General features: G+C 34.2%; 1 protein-coding gene across 4 annotated transcripts in view; it reads right to left on the reverse strand.

The window, feature by feature from the left end:
* Positions 1 to 126: 126 nt before the first annotated feature.
* The window catches only part of LOC149455266 (sodium/calcium exchanger 1), a 439,670-nt gene continuing 419,758 nt past the window's right edge, over positions 127 to 20,038 (reverse strand). For all 4 annotated transcript variants that reach the window (XM_089686501.1, XM_089686497.1, XM_089686499.1 and 1 more), the window contains one exon: positions 127 to 19,640. In XM_089686501.1, coding sequence (XP_089542627.1) covers positions 19,264 to 19,640 — 377 coding nt within the window. In that variant the 3' untranslated portion in view covers positions 127 to 19,263. The remainder of the gene's footprint in view (positions 19,641 to 20,038) is intronic.

Raw genomic sequence — 20,038 nt, forward strand, 5'->3', positions numbered from 1 at the left:
TACCCTTGAAGAATACATCCGAAAGACTTAACCCCTTATTCCACACAAAGTTCTAAAAAATGCCAACAATAGGTCACAGACTGAGACCACACTTTAGCAGAGATACATACAAAGAGACAAAATGGATGAAGAATTTACAAACATTTATATTTCAGTGTTAGGAAAGGTGTCAAATGATGGACAATGATTTTTACACAACGGGCCATTCCAGGCAAGGGGAGGGTAACATATTACAGTGATACAAGGTAAAAAGGTTAGCCACAATATACACAAATGACAGACAGCTCTTCTAAAATAGACAAACAACAGCACTAAATACACAAACACCATGATGAAACATCAGTCTTCATTTTTATCTGCAATATAGAACTTTTTTTTTTGTATATGATCATTTTTTCTAATAAATTGTAGTATGCAAATCACAACATACTTCAGGCAGCATGCAGGAAAAAATTTAATTTATTTTCTTTTGTACCCATTGTACAGACTTTGCAACAAGTTTATAATCTCTTATGGGTAGAAGTTGAAGAAGATATAATCCGATCCACTTTAATCAGTACAGTTTATTAAAGGGTAATCTTCTAATAAATTAATAACAAAATGCACAGTGATCAATAAATTTTCTTTGCCGTACAACTACTGATCAGAAATCTGGCACACAAAAGCTGTGCTAAGTGAAATCCGGGTACCTGCACGCAGTTTATAAGAAATGTTTATTGGGGTCACGTCTCCATGGTTACTGTAGACATAAATAAACTGTAAGATCACACTTTTCCTCATGTTGAATAAATCCCAAAATTCCAGATAAAAGAAATCCTTTGATAGTACATTCTTGACACGTAGAAAAAGCATTTCGTATCATGCAAAAGCATTCATCTCCAATTTGCTGGTTTCTTTGTGTAAAAGTTGAAATTACGTCTTTGCTGTATTAGGTTTGAGTTTCATATATATTTTTTTGTTGTAAACAAAAACTTTTTTTAAACATCAAATACATTTTACCCCCCCTTTTTGTATTTAAAATGGTATACATTAAGCAGGACCCTTTTGGCAGTATAGTATGTATACAGAATAGCTATTTTAAGCTATATTTACACACATTTGGAAAAAAAAGACATACATACCATTTCAACAAGCATATTGCAATACATTTAAAGTTCAAACATTGTACAGTCATCTGAAAACATTAACCACAACCTCTTTCAAAATGGCATTATAAATCACACATTTGTTTTATACAATAGTTATCAGTGTCAGCTAAGCATACACCAGTTGGGTATACCAAAGGAATTTTAAATGGATGGAAAACTTTGCTATGCAAAAAGTCCAGTGCTGTAATTTTCTTCATCTTTTTCCACAGATGCTCAGTTTGAAAAATAAAAAAATGTTGTTTTTCCCACATCATATGCAGACTTGTTTTATGCAATAATGGTACCATTGTATATATTATTCAGTTTTCACAATTATGTGGTGCATATTTAGTTTAGATTTGCATTAATGATATAGAATCAAATATCATAGACTCCAATAGTTTGATTTGGTCATGAAGAAATGTCTTTTCCATAATAGTAATATGATTTTACTTCCAAAGCCTACTTTTTTGGGGTCAATGAACATGAGTGTTATAAGACTTAATTTTTCCACTTACCATACTAAAACAACAACCTGAGAATCTCTAGCATGATTTAATCAGAAATCAAAGGCAGTATTAGCAATAATGAGTTTTCTCTGGTCCATAAGTGGCTATTAATTGCTGCTTGCACAGTTATAAGCATAATTTTCTGTACAGGTTTCTGTATATTGTACTGTATAGTTTTGCCATATGTACATACTCAGTTTTAAAGTTAAAAATATTATACATCCTCGTGATTGATATTGTCCACAGGTTTTGCAGAGGATATTAGGCAGACTAGTACAGCCAAATAAAAATGTGCAATAACGGTGTTAAAAGAATCTATATTGTACAGTAAGTCTATTCTGTTTTGTACTGAAATCCAATTTTACAAGCAAGAATGCAAAACAGTATATAACAGTGGGAATATAATTAATAATCCATGAATAAAAGCACTCTTTAATCAAGAAAGCTAATCACTGTTTGGCTAACCACTGGCATAAATATTCATTTCTTCATCACCCATTTTCCGCAGTCTTCTCTAGTGGATAAAAAGTACATATGTAACCTACAGCTGTTTTCCAAATGTGATAAATTAGATAAATTTTTTTTTCTTACAACTGAATTTGATCGATACTAGATTTTAGGAATTAACTGATCAATTGTTAGATTGATTTACTGGTCTTGGAGATGAAATTAGCAGCATTTTAAAACAAATCCAGATTGGAGATTAGTCTATTCATGTTTAGACTGGACTAAGATGAGTAAATAAATTCTCCATAGAGAATCCAGACTCATCCTGGATCATCCTGGATCATACATATACACAAAATCATCATGCAGGGTTGAGTCTGTTAGATGTTTTCTGCAGCCTTCACTTACATAACATTCTTCTGTGTTGAGCTGGTCTCAGCTGAGTTCACATATGCAAACCGATCAGAGTACTGTCAAAACACCACTTTTAATTTAATCAATAAATTCCCTCTTGCTTTGATGTTTGATAGCTGAGCTGAATTTCCACCCAGCTCATAAGGTACAATCAACTGATTGCTCAACTGGCAAGTGTTCTATTCAAATCACTTTAATGAAGGCAGTTAAAGCTCTGTAGAAAGGCCTTGCTGCCAAAATAATGCCAACACAGCTCATTGAAATCAGCACTAACTTATATTACCTCTTATTATGTGTATTCATGTTAATGTTGTCTAAAGTGTACCCTTGTTTCATCATAGAGGACATATCTGAATTGATTCCTGCTAATATAATAAAAATAAAATTATGGCTTTTGGTGTATTGTACATAGACAGCAAAAAAGAACTCTATCTGAGTTACAACACATAAATTAAGCAAATATCCTATAAATACACTATATACACGTATCTAAATAAAATTATATATTAACCCCTTCAGTGCTGGGAGTCAAGATTCTCTGTAGAACACTGAGGTTATATAAATGTTTATCCCTGAAAAAATAATATAATTGTATACTGCTTGGACATCTACTGAAATACAGTATACAAGTGGCTTATTGTCAAAGACATGAACTGTAGATGAAAGACTAGGAAATTGTAGTATACATGTTATGAGAGTTTGCAGAATGCAGTGTACAAATGCATAACAATTGGTACAGGTCGTTGGGCAACAGAAAATGCTTTATGAAACAGTGATGAGCTGCAATGAAAGACATCCAAATTCCTGAATTCCACTCATTCATACACAACCCATACAAGCATTGAATTTCTATTGAACATCCAGCATTACATAAAGCATTACTCAGCAAGTCACTTGCACATGTTCATGTCTTACTAAATATTTTAAATGCAGTTGAGGAACACTATACTATACATATCTGCATTTTATTAGACAACCTGGTAATGGTATACATTTGGCACATAAGCCTCTGCAAGCATTTTAAATGAAAACAGCTCAACACTGTGCAGTATTTTCAATAATTTAGTAGCACGTGCTCATTGTGATCTTGCAACTAGCTGATAGACAAAAACAGCTAGCTTTCAGTTGCATTCATCCTGCATTTGAGAACCATTTCATTCCCTTTTGAGATCCCCTGCCATTTATTGACAAGCGTATTTTATCTGTAGTTTACCTCCTTCTAAGCTGCATCAATCTGCTCCAAGCTGTTTTTGCAATCCCATCAACTTGTATGGGAAAAGAAGCAGTTCTGACGCAAACCAAATTTCCTTGAAAAAGGCACTAAAAATGTCATGATTAGTTGAACTGTTAAAACAATATTACCCATCTTTATAAGATCAGATTCTTGGAAATATATGTATCACAATTAAAATGGCAAACCTGATATACAATGTAAAAGGGTTATTAAATGTCAGCAAGATGAAAAGGAAACCCTTTTTTGGCAAGATAAGCTCATAAGAAGGGTCTGCTTCAAAATACTAAGCAGTTCAAAGTGTTTTGGCCTCCTCTTTGTTGATCATAGAACAATTTTTGCCATGGATCTAAGGAGCATGTAAATCCATGACAAAGTAGTTCCTGCCTCACCTCCTTAAAGTGCATCTGTGCCCAAACTGTATATTCTTAAACAGTAAAACAAGCTTTAAAACAAGCCACTCCTGACCTTTCTGTCTGAATGTACTATGAACTAATTCATCCTCAAAAATCAAAATGTAGACTCTGAAGCACATGCTGTGTGTTTACCTTAGAAGGCTGGCAGGCTGCTAAGATCTTGCTTCCATTTGAAATATAGCTGTGATTTCAGAACCACTAGTTTGAAGATTCATTTTTCCAAAATGCCAATAGCTACAAAGGTGAATAAGGGCTTGTTTTAAAGTGTTTTTACTTCTTGTTCTGAATATGTAAATACTTTAATGTGCATAGTCTGAGAACAGCTTATCGAGAAGCATACTTTTGCCTATATGAAGGAACTAATAATTTCCTCCATGACAATGTGAATATATTGGGGTTTACTTACTAATAAAAATATTGTTCTCTTGTTTCCTCATGGTCTGCAAGTAAACCACATAACATCATAGTGATTGTGACTGTCTATCAAACATAGATACATTATTATTGCTGAAGAAAATGGCTGCTTAGAGAAATAGAAAAAACAGCAAAAAAAAGCTGGCATACACTTTCTCTGGATGGAGCACAGCTGGATCATACTTTAGTACAAACATACAATACCACATTCTATGATAGCTATTATAGACATAGCTATACTAATACAAGGCTATTACTTGCAAAAAAAACCAACAAAACAGCTAGCATAAACATTTGTTCAGAAAGATTTAGGTAAGGGATCTACTAACAAAGTGCAAAATGTGCAAGGGCCTCTAGCAAGAGCATAGGAACCCTAGTAAGCTATCAGACAGTCAAAGACCCCTAGCAAGCAGTTAGGAAGACATCTACCAAACAACTGGATGCTACAATGACCACTAAGAAAATGCAAAGTTCCACAGCACACAGTCACAAACGTTTAGTTTGCAGTTAGCTGCAAGCAGGCAAAATTTCTAGCAGACAACGAGGCAGCGCAAGAAATAAAAGAAAGATATAAGCCAGTATACAAATCCCTATTTAACAGACAACATGGGGACCTTTAAAATGCAATTAAATAGACTTCTGTCAAGCAACTTACAATATCCTATAGCAAGCAATTAAACAATTTGTTTAATTTTCAGTTTTATTTGGCAAGATCATGTACACCTATTTTTGTTACTTTTCTATAGTTTACTGTACATTTGTCAAAGCTTAGGGCAGGGATACAGGATGAATTATCAATATGGTTTCTCAACTACCAACTACAAAAACTATCATGTTTCTATATACATTTTTCATTCTGCACATACACTGTATTTTGATTGTGTTTTATTTTACCCTAACAATCCTATTCATTTTTCCATATTTTGCATAGGTTATGTATAGTGGTAAAGGTCACATGACACACTTCTTGGCAGTATCTGCAAATTCTCCAGGGCCTTTAAAAATACTGTATACTAAATGAGTAAGGAAGGGTTGATGATCTGATTTTATGCAGCCTTTCGCTGCAGTGCAACATCACAAAGGCACACCGTGGATCTAACAGATGGAAGAAACACTGAAGCCCATATTCATTTTAATCTCCTCCTAAGGGATTAACTAAGATCTCCTGTAACAACATTTAATTACATCTCCATGTCTCTTTGATTGATAGCCTGGCAAGGGTTACTGGAACACAACTGAAGTTTTAAGAAAGGGCAAACTACAGCATATGCAAAGAGTTTTGACTGTGCAGCAAGGAAGCACAAGACAAATAAACCAGATTATACGGTTATTTAGACAAACCCGTGAAATATCAATGGTGATCTAGGAATGTGGCATTTTTTCCAGCCAACCAGATTTCAGTTTACTGGATTCAAATTACTGAAAAATTAATGAAAACTGGACCTATTTGTGCTTATTTTATTAAATCGTTCATGCCAAGCAGTATTTGAAGCCTAGATGTCCAGGTTGATTTTAGCAGCTCCGGTACGAGTCGTTAACCTGGCTATAACATTACCATTAACATAAAAAAATTTAAATTTTTAACTAACTTGATATTATTTTTTATTACTATGCAATTAAAGTGTTAAACCGAGGTGCATTGCCAGCTTCATGCAGCAATGGGATTCGCAAGGTGAAATAATTATCTTCTTAATAAAGCCTTCAGCCTTCAGTGACAGATAATTTTGACAGGTAGTATGCCTTTATTAACCAGTGATCTGGGATACATTTACTTGTAGGAGTTATTCATTGTGTATAAAGCTCCTATTGTCTATCATACTTCTCTGTCTCAGAATAGAAGTGAATGGAATAATTGGTGAATCGGTGTGATGTGCGCATGATATCATGAGATTATGGTCTTAAAAACTCCCTAATGAAAACTGAATTTAAAAAATTGGAAAAAACTGTTAAAAACAAAATTAGTTAATATAAAACCTTTTTGGAGAGGGAACACTTAATTACAAATGTCAGAGATATGCCTTAATATAAATAAAAACACAATTATGCATGCCGGGTCTCTCCGGTAGGTATTTAATTAATGGTAATTGTTGTTTTTACTACCTTCATGTATATCGAAGAAGAATATACTGGGAGTCTAGTGTGGAAATATACCCACATTAGACCCCAGGGAATCCAAAGAATATAAATGACATGGCCCTAAGCACTGTGACATTTTTTTAGGGGGTAAAGGTCCACAACGTTTAGTGTTATAGAGGAAATGGTGATTGTTTAGGTTGGCCCTGTGTGTATACATATGTGTACACACCACACAAAGGGCCACCCCCAAAAATCAACATGTATATATACATATATACAGTGTTTTATATATTTATGAGTACATATATACACACATACATATATGTATGTACTGTATGTATATACAACCTGCTCTAACTTTTTCTGTAGCTACCGAGCAGTGAGAAAAGAAGCAGAGAACATAATTCCTTTACTTCTGCATTACATTTTCTCTCTTCTCTCCCTGCTAGAGCCACCTCTGAGGTGGCAAAGTTTAACACTGCTCAACACTGTTTTATAAATTTTTAGTGGGCAAAGAAAAAGAAAAATAGAAGAAATAGTTATAATCTAGCTTATTTCCTTCATTAAAGATATTTTTACTTAAAATTAAATGATGCTGTAATGTCGCGGTAACTCGGGTTGAGTTAGGTGTAGATGCTCTTTACTTTACTAGCTTCATAAATAAGTGAACATAGCTGTGCCTTATTTGCTAAGCTATATGAATACCCACATCCCTTCACATTTATTTTCTAGAAGAACAAACAGTAGAGTATATGTAGATCTTTTGGGCAACATTTATTGAAGTTTGAAGTGCAGACAGAGCTCTTACTAGCTTGAAGCCAGATATTTTCCATTTCCCTAATGTTTTCTTTTTATCTAAAGTTTTCTCCAAGACCACCATTTTCTTGTATTTTGGGAATGTTTCTTACAGGAGGAAGGTTAAAACTTAAAAATGTCCAATAACTGCCAGACAAGCCATGCTTACATAAATCCTTGAAAACTATCAGCTTGGAAAAAGAAACAATGTCATAGTTTGGGCATAGTGTCAAATTTGAAACTAGGTATAGAACAGTTCAGAGCAATGAAGAAACAGTCTATTCTTCCTATTGACCTTGTGTCTAAGCTTGAAAAGGTAACTTCTTTTAGATAGGACTACCATTCTTGATGTATTGCTATTTAAGACAGACGGAGCTATTACAGGCAGCCCCTGATTTACATACAACCGACTTACATATGAGTCATACTTAGAAATGGAGCGAGACATCAGAAAGTGAGAGGAAATCTACCCCTAGGAAGGAGAATTCATTTCTGTAAGATTTATCATGGGAAAAAGGTGTCTCCACTGAAGCTTTATCACCAATCCTTGTTTCCATGATAATCCAAGCTTTTCAAAATCCAATTGTCACTGGAACAGAGAGTGAGATGAAATCTCCTGAACAGGGGCACAAAACAGCAAAACAAACATTGCAGGGGTATTAACCCTTCCTATGCTGTCCAAAAAAAATAAAAATTTTTTTTGCTGGAGTTACACTTAAAAAAATGTACATGTTCCAATTTACATACAAATTCAACTTAAAAACAAACCTACAGAACCTATGTTGTTTATAACCCGGGGACTGCCTGTATTTATTATTATGAAAATAATCTGGTTGTTATCGAACACATCATTACACCAATAGTCACCTCATGTCTTGAAAATGTGTCAAATTCATTATGAATCATATAACTTCTTTTTCTTGGCTATAGTATGCTAAACAAAATTTGTATTTCCAATAATACATTACCATTTATTAAAAGTCTAAACATTTTTTTAATGATTGCTTGCAGGGAAAATATGTGAAATGATCCTTTAGATTTAAATCCTGGAAGAAAACAAAGTCCTTTTAATTGACTTGGGCCATTTTAATTCTTAGTGGGATCTTTAATGGAAAATGTTTCCAGTTGCTATTCATATTTTTGTTTACAAGAACAGTTATTCATAATTTACCAGAAATTGAAAAAGAAAACCTTATTGAAATCCTAATTGAAAAAAATAAATCATGTGCATCCTTTCTGTTCACACAGCAGAGAATATACCAAAGGAGTAAGTGACTTATGCCCATTTCAAACACCCAGCCAGGTTCTGATGATGTATATGGTTTTTTAATTCCAATGATTTTAACATAGGTGAGTGTAAAAATGAATAACTATGTATCTAGTTAAATTTTCAGTATATGTGGGTACTTTAATATAATTTAAGAATCAGCCAGTTGGCAGTACGGGAGGCCTGGAGAAATGTGGAGATGCTGCAACCAATCAAATCATGTAAACCAAACCAGGAAAATCAAAGAAGCTCAGGGCAACACCTCTGCTGTTTGTTTCCTCTTAGTTTTATATATTTGTGCCAATATGGTTTAGAAATATTTTACATCTTCATGATATATACAAAACCTGCCGGTGATTCAACCCACCAGCATCCACTCAAAACTGACATTTATTTTTATTAAGGAAAAAAACAGGCATGTCCTTGGTAAGTTGTGTGAAACACTTTCCAAAGCCTTAAAACACCAAGAAGTCACTGTAAAAGCTTTTTTTTCTAATCTAAACCCATTATAAACATGTAAGTAATTTTTAAGAAATGCCACTTTGCCTCAGTTGTTTAGATTGGCATTTGATGTAAGATGACTGCCTGAACTTATTTTTGCTAACGTTTCATTCAGAGAACATTAAAGAAAGCCAAATTATTTTAAAAGGAACACAAAGCTTATATTAATTTCCAGCCAAATGTTACATTTGAAAAGGATAACACGAATTCCTACATATAAGGCTAGTGAGTGGGGTTCTAAAGCAATATTATTCAAACAGATTGAAAGTCTTATTGACAAACCATTTGGAGAGCTGAAAAGAAGAAAATATGAAAACGTCAATAGACCACAATTACTTTCAGTTGTGAGCTGGCAGCCACAGACTCAAAGACCTTCCTTGATTGCAGCACACTGCACACTGGCAGTGCACAGTCATAGTATGGTTATAGTATACAGAACGTATTGTCAAGTGCAAGAGAAATTGCAGAAACCCATAATCCTTATATCTTGTCTTGGCTTTACAGCTGAGATAAGCATGGCGTCTATATTTTTTTTGTTAGCATTTTCAGATCAGTGTTATTTGCTGGTGCTTCATATACAAAACAGTGGTAGCAATGTAACACAGGGCCAACTCAACTTGCTACCCAGGTCACAAGCATTCAACTATCCGGTGTACATAAAACACCAAAAATATGCATTTAATTAGCCCGCATTTTTAAATTTACTTAAAATAAAATAAAATGTAATAAACATAAACACATCTTTTTAACTAAATAATAAAAAACAAAAAAATGGTCTGCTGTATAAACAGAGCAATAAAAAAATAAAATAATAACTTCATGAACAAATAGGAAACAATTCTGTTATTTTTCCATTCATTTCTGTTACTGTTTATTGATTTCAAATGATTACTACCCTTTCCTTGCACATACTCTTTTTAGAATGTCATGACTTTTTATATCAAATATTGTGCTCAATTGTTTATGTACTCAAAGACAATGCTTGCAGTTATAAAATGACGGCGTGTCATAGATGTCTAAAACACAATGGGGTTTATTTACTGAAGCAGGTTCACTCAGAATATCATGTGCCAGTGCATCTTAGCCAATCAGTTTAAATTAAGCTTTAGCAATAAAACCTGTAAGCTGATTGGTTCCCATGCAGAAATGCATGGGATTCTGAGTGAACCAGCTTTAGTAAATAAACCCCCAGTAGGTTTATTTACTAAAGAAATAGAGCCAGTTGAATTAGTTTACAGAAAAAGACAAAACTGTGTTCACTTTAAAATCATATGAAATTAAATTTTAAAAAAAGGAATTTTGTTTGCATATGATAGATGAAAGAAGTGATCACAGATTCACCTTATTTACAAAGCTAAATGAACAGTCTCTGCTCCTTTAGTAAACCAAACCTATTAATTGCAGAATATCCAAAGATTCTATGTAATGGTGGCCATGCATGTAGTAATTTGTAATTGAACTTTACATGTAGGCACAAACAAGAGCTTAATACAACACATATGTTATCACACACAGGTTATCTTGTACTCTGCAATCACTTGACAATATTGGTCATAAAAACAATCAGTCACAACTCTAAACTATTACAAATTACCAATTAATTGAATTAGGAGTGATTCTCCAACACACATGCAGTTTAAGTGCAAGCAATCGACAGAATTCCACCATGGCTGATCAACGTGGAAGATTTGAAATTGATCAGTTGCTCACTTGAAAACGGTAAAAGGAATGAACCTAAATTGTTTTTTCTTTTCAGAATGGCTTACATATTTATTTGTTCCCATGCAGCAAAGATTTTTTTTTCTCAAAAAATTAATTTTTTTTATGAACTATTATTATGGGTATTACCATTCCAGTAATATATACGAAACAGTAGTGCAATTAAATATATTATTTTATTATCTTAAACATAGGTTTACTGGGAATATTATTGAAGATTGTGTACCTGGAAGTATTTATATGGTTTTCCAGGTCAAACATTTTTAAATTTTAGAACCCAAAATTGCCAGGTAGGCACTCTGCAAGACTTTTATGAATGACCTCCATTAACAGGTAAGAAGTAAAAAATGATAAACATAATTTTGAGAGGGCCGATTTATTTTGTGAGAGCATGAGATCTTCCCAATGTGGAAGCATTGTGCTGTAGGAAGTTACAGTTACAGCATAAAATGCCTTAAAATAGAATTCAAACCACAACTTTTTTTTTTTGCTATGTATAGAAAGGTGGTAGGATTTTCAATGCTGTAATTCTCTCATTGGAAGCACATCTCTTTAGTTGAATAGGGAAGAATTAGAACCTTTGCCCAGTTTTTATTGCTGTCTATGTCTATATCCTCTCTGTTTGTTACAATAATGGTGGTCACTGAGACATAAAATGAAACGGGGGTCCAGGCACAAGCAAAACCTGAATAAAAGTTCTAATCCTTCTCCAATCTATCCAAAACTGGAAATGAGGATGGAAGTCGTATTCTTATAAATTCATACTTACGTTTCAGAGAAAGAAATCCTTTCACGGTTTGATGGTTGTTTAGATTTGTTTAGTTTACTATAAATAAAAAGTGACAAGCTAAACAAGCTAAAATGAACAATTATAAAAACATATAAATAGCAAAATGAGGCACAAAAATATATTGATAAGAGCATGAGGCAAACAAGTAAAACAAGCAAATTAATAATGAAATTGCTAAATGGTGATATGGATGGAGTTATTAGCTGTACGTTGTAATTACGGTTACCTTTACCTTACATAGTATTTATTAACATATTGACCGGAAATGTCAAATCAGTGTAGGAGAGGATGTAATGACCTGAACCATAGAGAAACTAACATCATCATGGGGTGCAATGTAATATAATTATCACTGTGATCCCCAATGTTGCTATTTTTTATCAGAATCAGAGGCCTTTGCATAGGGCTCTATGCTTGAAGGAGGCTTTTAAAATCAGAATCTATGAATCACTACTAAGAGTACATGGGGTGCTGAAAATTGAATTTCCCCTATTCCATGTTATTCAGCAATTAAAGTATTTGTGTATTAAATTATCTACAATAAAACCTACTGGCCTTTTTTAAAATAAACATTCTTTAGTGGGTGCAAAATGTAATAATCTGATGACTGGTTAAAGCAACACAGACAGTTTTTTCTTTCAAGCACTTAAAATTTAGGCCACCCATGCCTAGATACTAATTTTTTTGCAACACTATAATATGTCCAACTCAGACATTTATTATAAAATATTATCAAGTAATGCACAATAAGAATATATCTACACACTATGAAAAATATTTCTCACAACAAATCCTTTGATTTTATTTTTTTTACTTTTTATTTTGTAAGCATGAAAGCAAAAAAAAAAAAGTGCCAAATGACAAACAAAATCGATAATACATTATATGTACATTGTCATATGTCATTAATAAACATCAGTTTATTAGGTGATGGATGTAATTTGGACGTGAACCACAAACAATTATCACAGTATACGTGCTTAACCTTACATTGGTGCACAAAACACACTAATATAATGTAAAAAGAAAAGTTAAAGCAAAACAAAATAGACAATTGAATCCATTGTTTAAATCTTGCACACCTCAAAAATAAAATCACATGTGCACTGAGATTTTTCTTTATTTAAATGCTGATTTGGGAACCCCAAATAAAGAGATTCAAACTGACATGTTCACCAGTCTGAAGAGGCAACTTTCTGTGATTGACGTAACTAAATTAAGCATGCGGTATTAAAGTGGCAGTGATTCCCAGATAGTAATGAAAAATTTGCAAGCACAAATGTGAAAATTAAAGCATAAGTGAACGAAAAAAAGGTAATAAATATAGATTCCTATTGTAATCACTAACTACTTAAAAAAGTCAAATTATTAAATTCTTAGCACTTTCCATAGCAGTACATTCATAAAACATACTTCATCAGTAAACCTTTTTGATCACATATTACACTAGCAGATTTATTTATGCCCCACCCCATACGAAAAGAGAGTCTTAAAAAAGAGAGTCTATGGGACTGATTTACCAAAGGCTTGTCAGGCTAGAAAGCATGTTGAGATGTTAAAGAAACTAAATAAATCAGGGTGATTTTTTGTTTTGACTGCTCAAATATTATCTTAACCTGATTGGTGCAAAATCAAAACATTTTATCTGCTGTAACCTAACCATTAGCAAACCATCCCTAGTAATTAAAGAGAAACTGTACGTTATGTATAATTTTTTTCAAAAATGAATAGTATAGTATGAATAGTATTTATTTAACATACTGAGTGAACATTCACTGTACACAATGTACAATCACTTTCTTTTTGGTACATCAACCCCATAGAATTTTTTTCTCTCTTGAATGATTGAAGAATGGTAGAACAAAAGGACTTAAAACGTTGAACTAAAATCGGATGTCACAGAGCTTTTAGTTTCATCTTTATACATATAGAGGATGGTTTAGTAAAGGCAAATTGGCTGTTCACCTTACAAGGGAATTGTACATTTGCAAAGGAATTCTCCCATAGCTTAGCATATGGGGTGAACATTAACTTTACAAACAATACCTAATCATGTGCAAGGAAAAGAAATAAAACAGTATTTTTGTTTGTACATGATTGGATGATGAAAGTCATCATAAATTCCAAACATTCACTAAGCTAAGGGAAATTCCTTTGCATAGTGAACAGCCTATATACCATTAGTAAATCAACCCCACATTATTAACAATAAAAGCTACATGTATTTATATAAGGTATACTTTGTAACCAAATATAATTATTTCCCTAAGATTCATTACAGGAAAATTAGTAATGATAATAGCCAATAAAAGTCCACATTTTCTTTCTACAGAAATTTGTTACATCCTGCACGGCAAGTCTCCTTCTTATGGCTGCACTTGACCAAATCCATTTCCTGGCCAGGCTGATGGTCCCTTAGATATCTGGAAAGGGAATGCACAGGTGCAGCCATCAGAAGGAGTCTTGTTGTGTGGGATGTGAACAGACACTAATGGACATGGGCGATAGATCTCGGTAAGCAAGGATCTGTGTTGGGGGAGGGTGAGACAGTTTAGGTCAGGGCACAAGGGCACTGGGGTAAAAAGAATAAGTGCACATTGTCTGAAAGTACACTTATTCTTCAAAATGTATATTTTCTTAATACAGCAGTTTTTCTACTAACTTATAAAATATTTTGTCATATCCAAATTGTTTGCTTTTGACTGCGAAATATACTTAATGGGTTTGATTTACAAAAGACAAATAGACTGTTTACTTTGCAAGGGGAGTTTTCCTGGAGTTTAGTGAATGTGGTGAAGCTCTGCTGACTTCCATCATCTAATAATGTGCCAGGAAAAATGCTGTTTATTTACTCTTCCTTGCACATACTTGGGTTTTCTTTGCAAAGTGAAACTTCACCTCATTTACTAAGCTCTTTCATAAATTCCCTTACAAAGTGCAACTTCCCTTGTAAAGTGAACAGTTTATTTGCCTTTAGTAAATAAACCAACAAAACTTGTATTTGAACAATGTTTTATAGCATACTTTTTTGTATAAAACAATGCTGCATAACAACAAAAGGATTTGTAGTATTTCTTAGGAAAATATGATAATACAGTCTTACGATATGTTTAATTTAAAATATTTAAAATTATTTGACAAGCTGTTGTAAAACCAAAAAGTCTGCACTGGATAATTAGAAACACAAAAGCAATATCTCCCTTTTTTTGGTTAATTACACAAAGAAAATTGCTAAAAGCCAAAACTTATTGCAGGCAAACACACAAAACAGATATAAATATAAAAATAACTTGTAACCCAAATTCCCTGCAAATACACAGTGGAAATTTGTGCCAGACTATAATTTAAAATAAAAATAAAAGTCATACTATCGTAGGGCTTTACAATTTGTGTGTAAAAAGCTGCCACAGTTGGGATTTCATGAAAAGCAACAGAAAATGCATGTTTTCACTCCCGAAATTATGTGTGATGAGGGTAGCAACACCATCGGTTGCATTCACATGTGGTGCTCAGAATATTGATGAGTCAAAAGCACGCTGATATGCCTTGATGTTTACAAAATGATAGGTAAATAATGGCATAAAAAATAAAAGAAGTATTACCTCTAAAATACACTAAGGGAATCAATTAATCATGGTTCTGAAAATTGGGTAGGTGACTTGAAAGATTGTTATTTGCTCAAGGTTAACCTGTTGTTAAAGAATGCCATGACTGACCTATGAACTGTCTGACTGTCCCTGTACTCAAAAGCTTCACTGTCCTTTAACAGCTGGATTAAAGTCACAGTGAAACCATAATTCTTGATCTACATACTTGTTCCAGGAGTGTGTAATCCACTGGATTAGCATGACAGTCAAGTAAGTAGCATTTTTCGAGGGAAAGGTCAGCAATGGCAGCACCTATATGTGCAGTATACATTTCCTTTAAGGATTCTATTTGTTAAATTGGTAATAAATACAGTGCCTCCCTTAGCAGTAAGAAATCACAAAACAAAAAAAAAAAACTTCAAAAAACAAACCCCCCCCCCCCCAAAAAAAACCCCACAACTTCTTTTATGTCAGCCATGGACTCTATATGGTCGTACTTTATTACACATGAACACTTCTATACCTGCTCTGGTGAAAAGCTAACTTGTGCATTAAAAATGTGACTGTCACAAATTAGACAAGATCACAGTATTGCACAGCAGACTAAAGCTGGGTATACACTAGTTACATTTTGTTCACAATTTTATGTTTTAGGAACACTAGTTCAATTATCAAATGGTCAAATCGATGTTTGTTTTTGACCGCAGTGATGAGCAAATTCAAAAGAGCAGGATGGAAAATTTTTCTTGAACAAATAACAGTGTAAGTAGTTTTCATTCAGGAAAGTCCATTTATTCCGAAATCCAGCATTAAAAACTTTTGAACGACATTCTTTAGGTCATCAAATGTACTAAGAATTTTCACACGAATGTTCCTACAAATATTCGTACAAATGTTTGTTCGAAAAATTATTAATGTATGGCCATTTTAAGATACTACAGAATTTTTAAGTATGCCACTGTTTTAAATGACTTGTTAGTTTGCCCTAACATGTTTATCAAAGTTTTGTAGAATGGGGTAAACAGCATTGTCACAGTATTTGGATGGTGACCAGACTTATGAGAATAAGGCCTCATTCATGAGGGTGTACTATAGCGTACACCTGTGCGAGGACTGTGTTTGCCCGCACGGGGGTGCACAGGAGTTCTGTGCATTGCTTTCAGGCAGTCATATCCCCATAATGGTACAGGCTTTCCTCTGGCTACACATGTGTACAATGCACAGTACAGAAGATGACATGCAAGGTGCTAGAGTTCAAGTGTGGTCTGCAGTGCAGTTGTTTGGTACCTGGCATTGTGATTTAATGACTACGTCACTGCAGGATAGTTATATACAATGTATTCAATTAGACAAAAAAAGAGTACTAATGATGTACGAGGTGCAGTAACCCATAAAAATCAAATATTACTTGAATTATGTCAGCGCAATTAAGATATTGTATGACTGATAGTTTTGGAATGTCGTGCTTGGCATATCACAACTGTTCTTTGCTCCCTTTAAATGAATGTTAACCCCTTCCTGCCCCAGCAAGTCTTTAGAAAGTTATGAAACCCTGGAAGAGGGAAAAAACAGAGATCATGTGATCATTGTGATTGGATGGCACACTGGTCACATGATTGGAAGCCATTCCCACCGGCTATCCATAGTTAGCCTGGACCAAGAGCTGCCTTTGACAGCTCAATCTCTGAGCTGGGAGCGTGCAGTGAGGCATTAGAGCCCACCCTTTTGCCACTTTGCATATGTGTTAAGTGGGTAGCAACAGCTTAATCTATAGTAAATACAAATATGTTACCAAACTGGAATCTATGATTTGGCAGTTTAAACAGTAACCGGTTTTCTTCAGAGCAGTTATAGCCTTGTTCACATGTTTGATTTCTTAAATTTAAAAATTTAGAGCCATATATATATATATTTGTTAAAATAAAATAATTGGCAGTCCAATGTCCAATTGCAGGCAATTCTTTTAGTAATTGATATAGAGGGAAAATTGCCCTTCACGACCTGTCCCAGTAGCTCTTATTTCCAAGGCAGAAAGTAAAGGGAAACCACAAAAAACAGGCTTTCTAATCCATATGCAGAATGTTTTACAAGAAAATGTTTTTATTGATGCCTTTTCCCGTTTTCCTCACCTCCCATGCCAAGTAAAAGGGAATTTTTTTTAAAGGGAATACAGAAAAGCTGCACAGAGGTTCTAACCTTCTGCCACTCTGTTCAAAGAAAAAACAAAACATTGTCTGAAATTGTCTTTACATACTGCATAGCAATTGTAAATTAAGATGTAAAAAATAATGCACACTCAGCAATGATTTCTAAGTTTGGTTATGCATTGTAGATTTTGATATTGTTGGATATTAGTGTCACAACTTTCGTGAAAGACACAATTTTAAATTTTTTTACATTAACCACTTCAGACCAGTCTATAACAAAGTATACATTCTCTGCAGCTGCAGTTTTATTCAAAAGTAATAGGAAGCACAGTTTCAAAAATTGTGGGAAATATTACATCATGAATTACAGAAAATAAATAAGTTTAAGGAACTAAGGCCTCTGCTTTGCAGATGATAAAAACCATCTACATGAATTAAGAATGACCTAAGCAGGGGAAAATCATGGCTTCAGCCTTATTAGTTTTTCTGTACAAATGCTATAAAGATCCAGTTTAAATAAAAGGCAATGGCACTGCTCTTAGAAAATTGTTAAAAAACCTCTCTAGTATTGAATGGTGATATGCCTAATAAATAAGCAGCTAGTAGCTGTCCATATGCCTCTTCTATGCTTACTGCAGAAATTTAAAATTCAAATAAATACGTTCTTAAATAATTATTTCAACCCCAGGCACATTTTTGGTATTTAGTTATCAGCAACTGACCAATATTTACACTTTTTTCTAGTTTCCAACAGGCAACACAAAGAGAATCTTCAACGTCCTTCATTGATTTGCTACTCTTATGCCTTCTTACAGACCTGTGCTGAATTTATAAAGGTTGTCAATATCAACCCAATACTCATTTGAAAAAAAAAATCTTAAAAGAAAAATACACCCATGTCTTTCACATTCAGTCAACATTAGTAAAAGGGTTATTACTAGGCTAATGCATACACAAATACTTTTCATCCATGCACAACAGTACATTTAGCACAGAACATTCCAAAACATGACAATGGTTATGGGTGGAAAGTGCCCAGGAGACTCCAGCACAGATTATTCTGGAAACAGCCTAAATGAAAGTAAAGACAAACATTTTGGCTTGACCAGAGTAGTGCTTCTTGTACCATACGGTGAAGATGTTATGTAGAAAAGCACAAACTGGAGAGACTCAGTGTAGTTTGGTGATTTAGGATGGTGAAGAACACATGCTAATTACAATGCAAACAATTAGTTGGAGAGGAGAAGGCTACTTTTTTGGCTGCTTTCAGCTATTTCTTGTCCACACATTTAACTAAAAGGACATGGCAGGATAAATTACCCTGGACACAATGGAATAGTATTTTTAATTCTGAACCCCATACATGTCTCATTGACAACCTACTTGGACCATTTTGCCATCTGGACCCTCTAGTTTTGGACATCAGATGGTGATAATTGTTTTTCTTCCAGGCACTCAACCCTCTCCTTCACAACAGCAACACCAAAAAATAATAGTTACTAGTAATTCCGGCATCTATACATTTTAACAAAAAAGGCCCAAGTAGCATTCAGATTAGTCATTTCAAAAATAAAAGTAGTCAAACATTTATAGTACACTGTTTTAGGTACATTTGCAAAGATGTCCCTGCATCCATGCCTGGTTCAACATGATGCCCCTGTGGGTAATAAACCTTTAGATTCTTGCTTCTACGCAATAAAAAGAATGCCCCAATTGTTGCATTCCATCAGCAGGTAAGTGGAAATGGCAATGTCTTTGATTTCCTCTGTTCATTCTACATATATTTATATATATTTATATATTTACTATGTCAAAGTGTTTGTTTAGAAGCCCTGTATGTGGCAGTAGGCTTCCAGAGATGAGAAGAAAATATACAAGAGCCACAGGAGGGAAAAGAGGGCTGTTGTGAGAAGCTTGGCAGTCCGTGGCCCACCTAGCTCACCACCAATTTCAGGTCGCCTTCTGTAGAGCAGGACACCAATGTTTATGAATGCAAATATGGTAAAAAGGGTGACAGAGAAAGCCAGTGTGCCAGGTTGAACTTTAAACTCCTCTCCGTTGGCTGCATGGTAAATGGCAGCAATGGACCAGGCTACGCCGATTCCCAGGAACACATTTACTGCATTGCTACCAGTGACGTTACCTATGGAGGCATCAGCATACTGATCCTGGATAGCTGCCACTTTGCTTGCAAAAGTATCTGTGGAAAAACAAAAAAGTCAATTAAGCAATGTGTCGGTATTACACAAGATACAAACCATAATTGAAAGGGAGAATCTGAATGGTTTTTGGGTAACATAACATAGCATAGTATAACATAAGATATGTACAGTATATGCTTCCGTCCATGGGACCCAGTGCTTTTTATATTTAAAAAAACATATTTACATAGTTACACTGAAAAAAGACACAAGTCTATCTAGTTTTTGTAAAGCTCTACTGAGTTGGCCAGAACCACTTGAGTGAGTTTATTCCACATTTTCACAGCTCTTACTGTGAAGAAACCTTTCTGTATTTGGAGCTTAAATCTCTTTCCCTCCACAATTAAAGAGTGCCCCTTGTCCTTTGTGATGACCTCAGGGTGAATAACTCTACACC

The sequence above is a fragment of the Staurois parvus genome, unplaced genomic scaffold (genome assembly GCF_062004578.1).
Source record: "Staurois parvus isolate SC_StPar_1 unplaced genomic scaffold, SC_StPar_1.0 ptg000401l, whole genome shotgun sequence".
NCBI lineage: Eukaryota > Metazoa > Chordata > Amphibia > Anura > Ranidae > Staurois > Staurois parvus.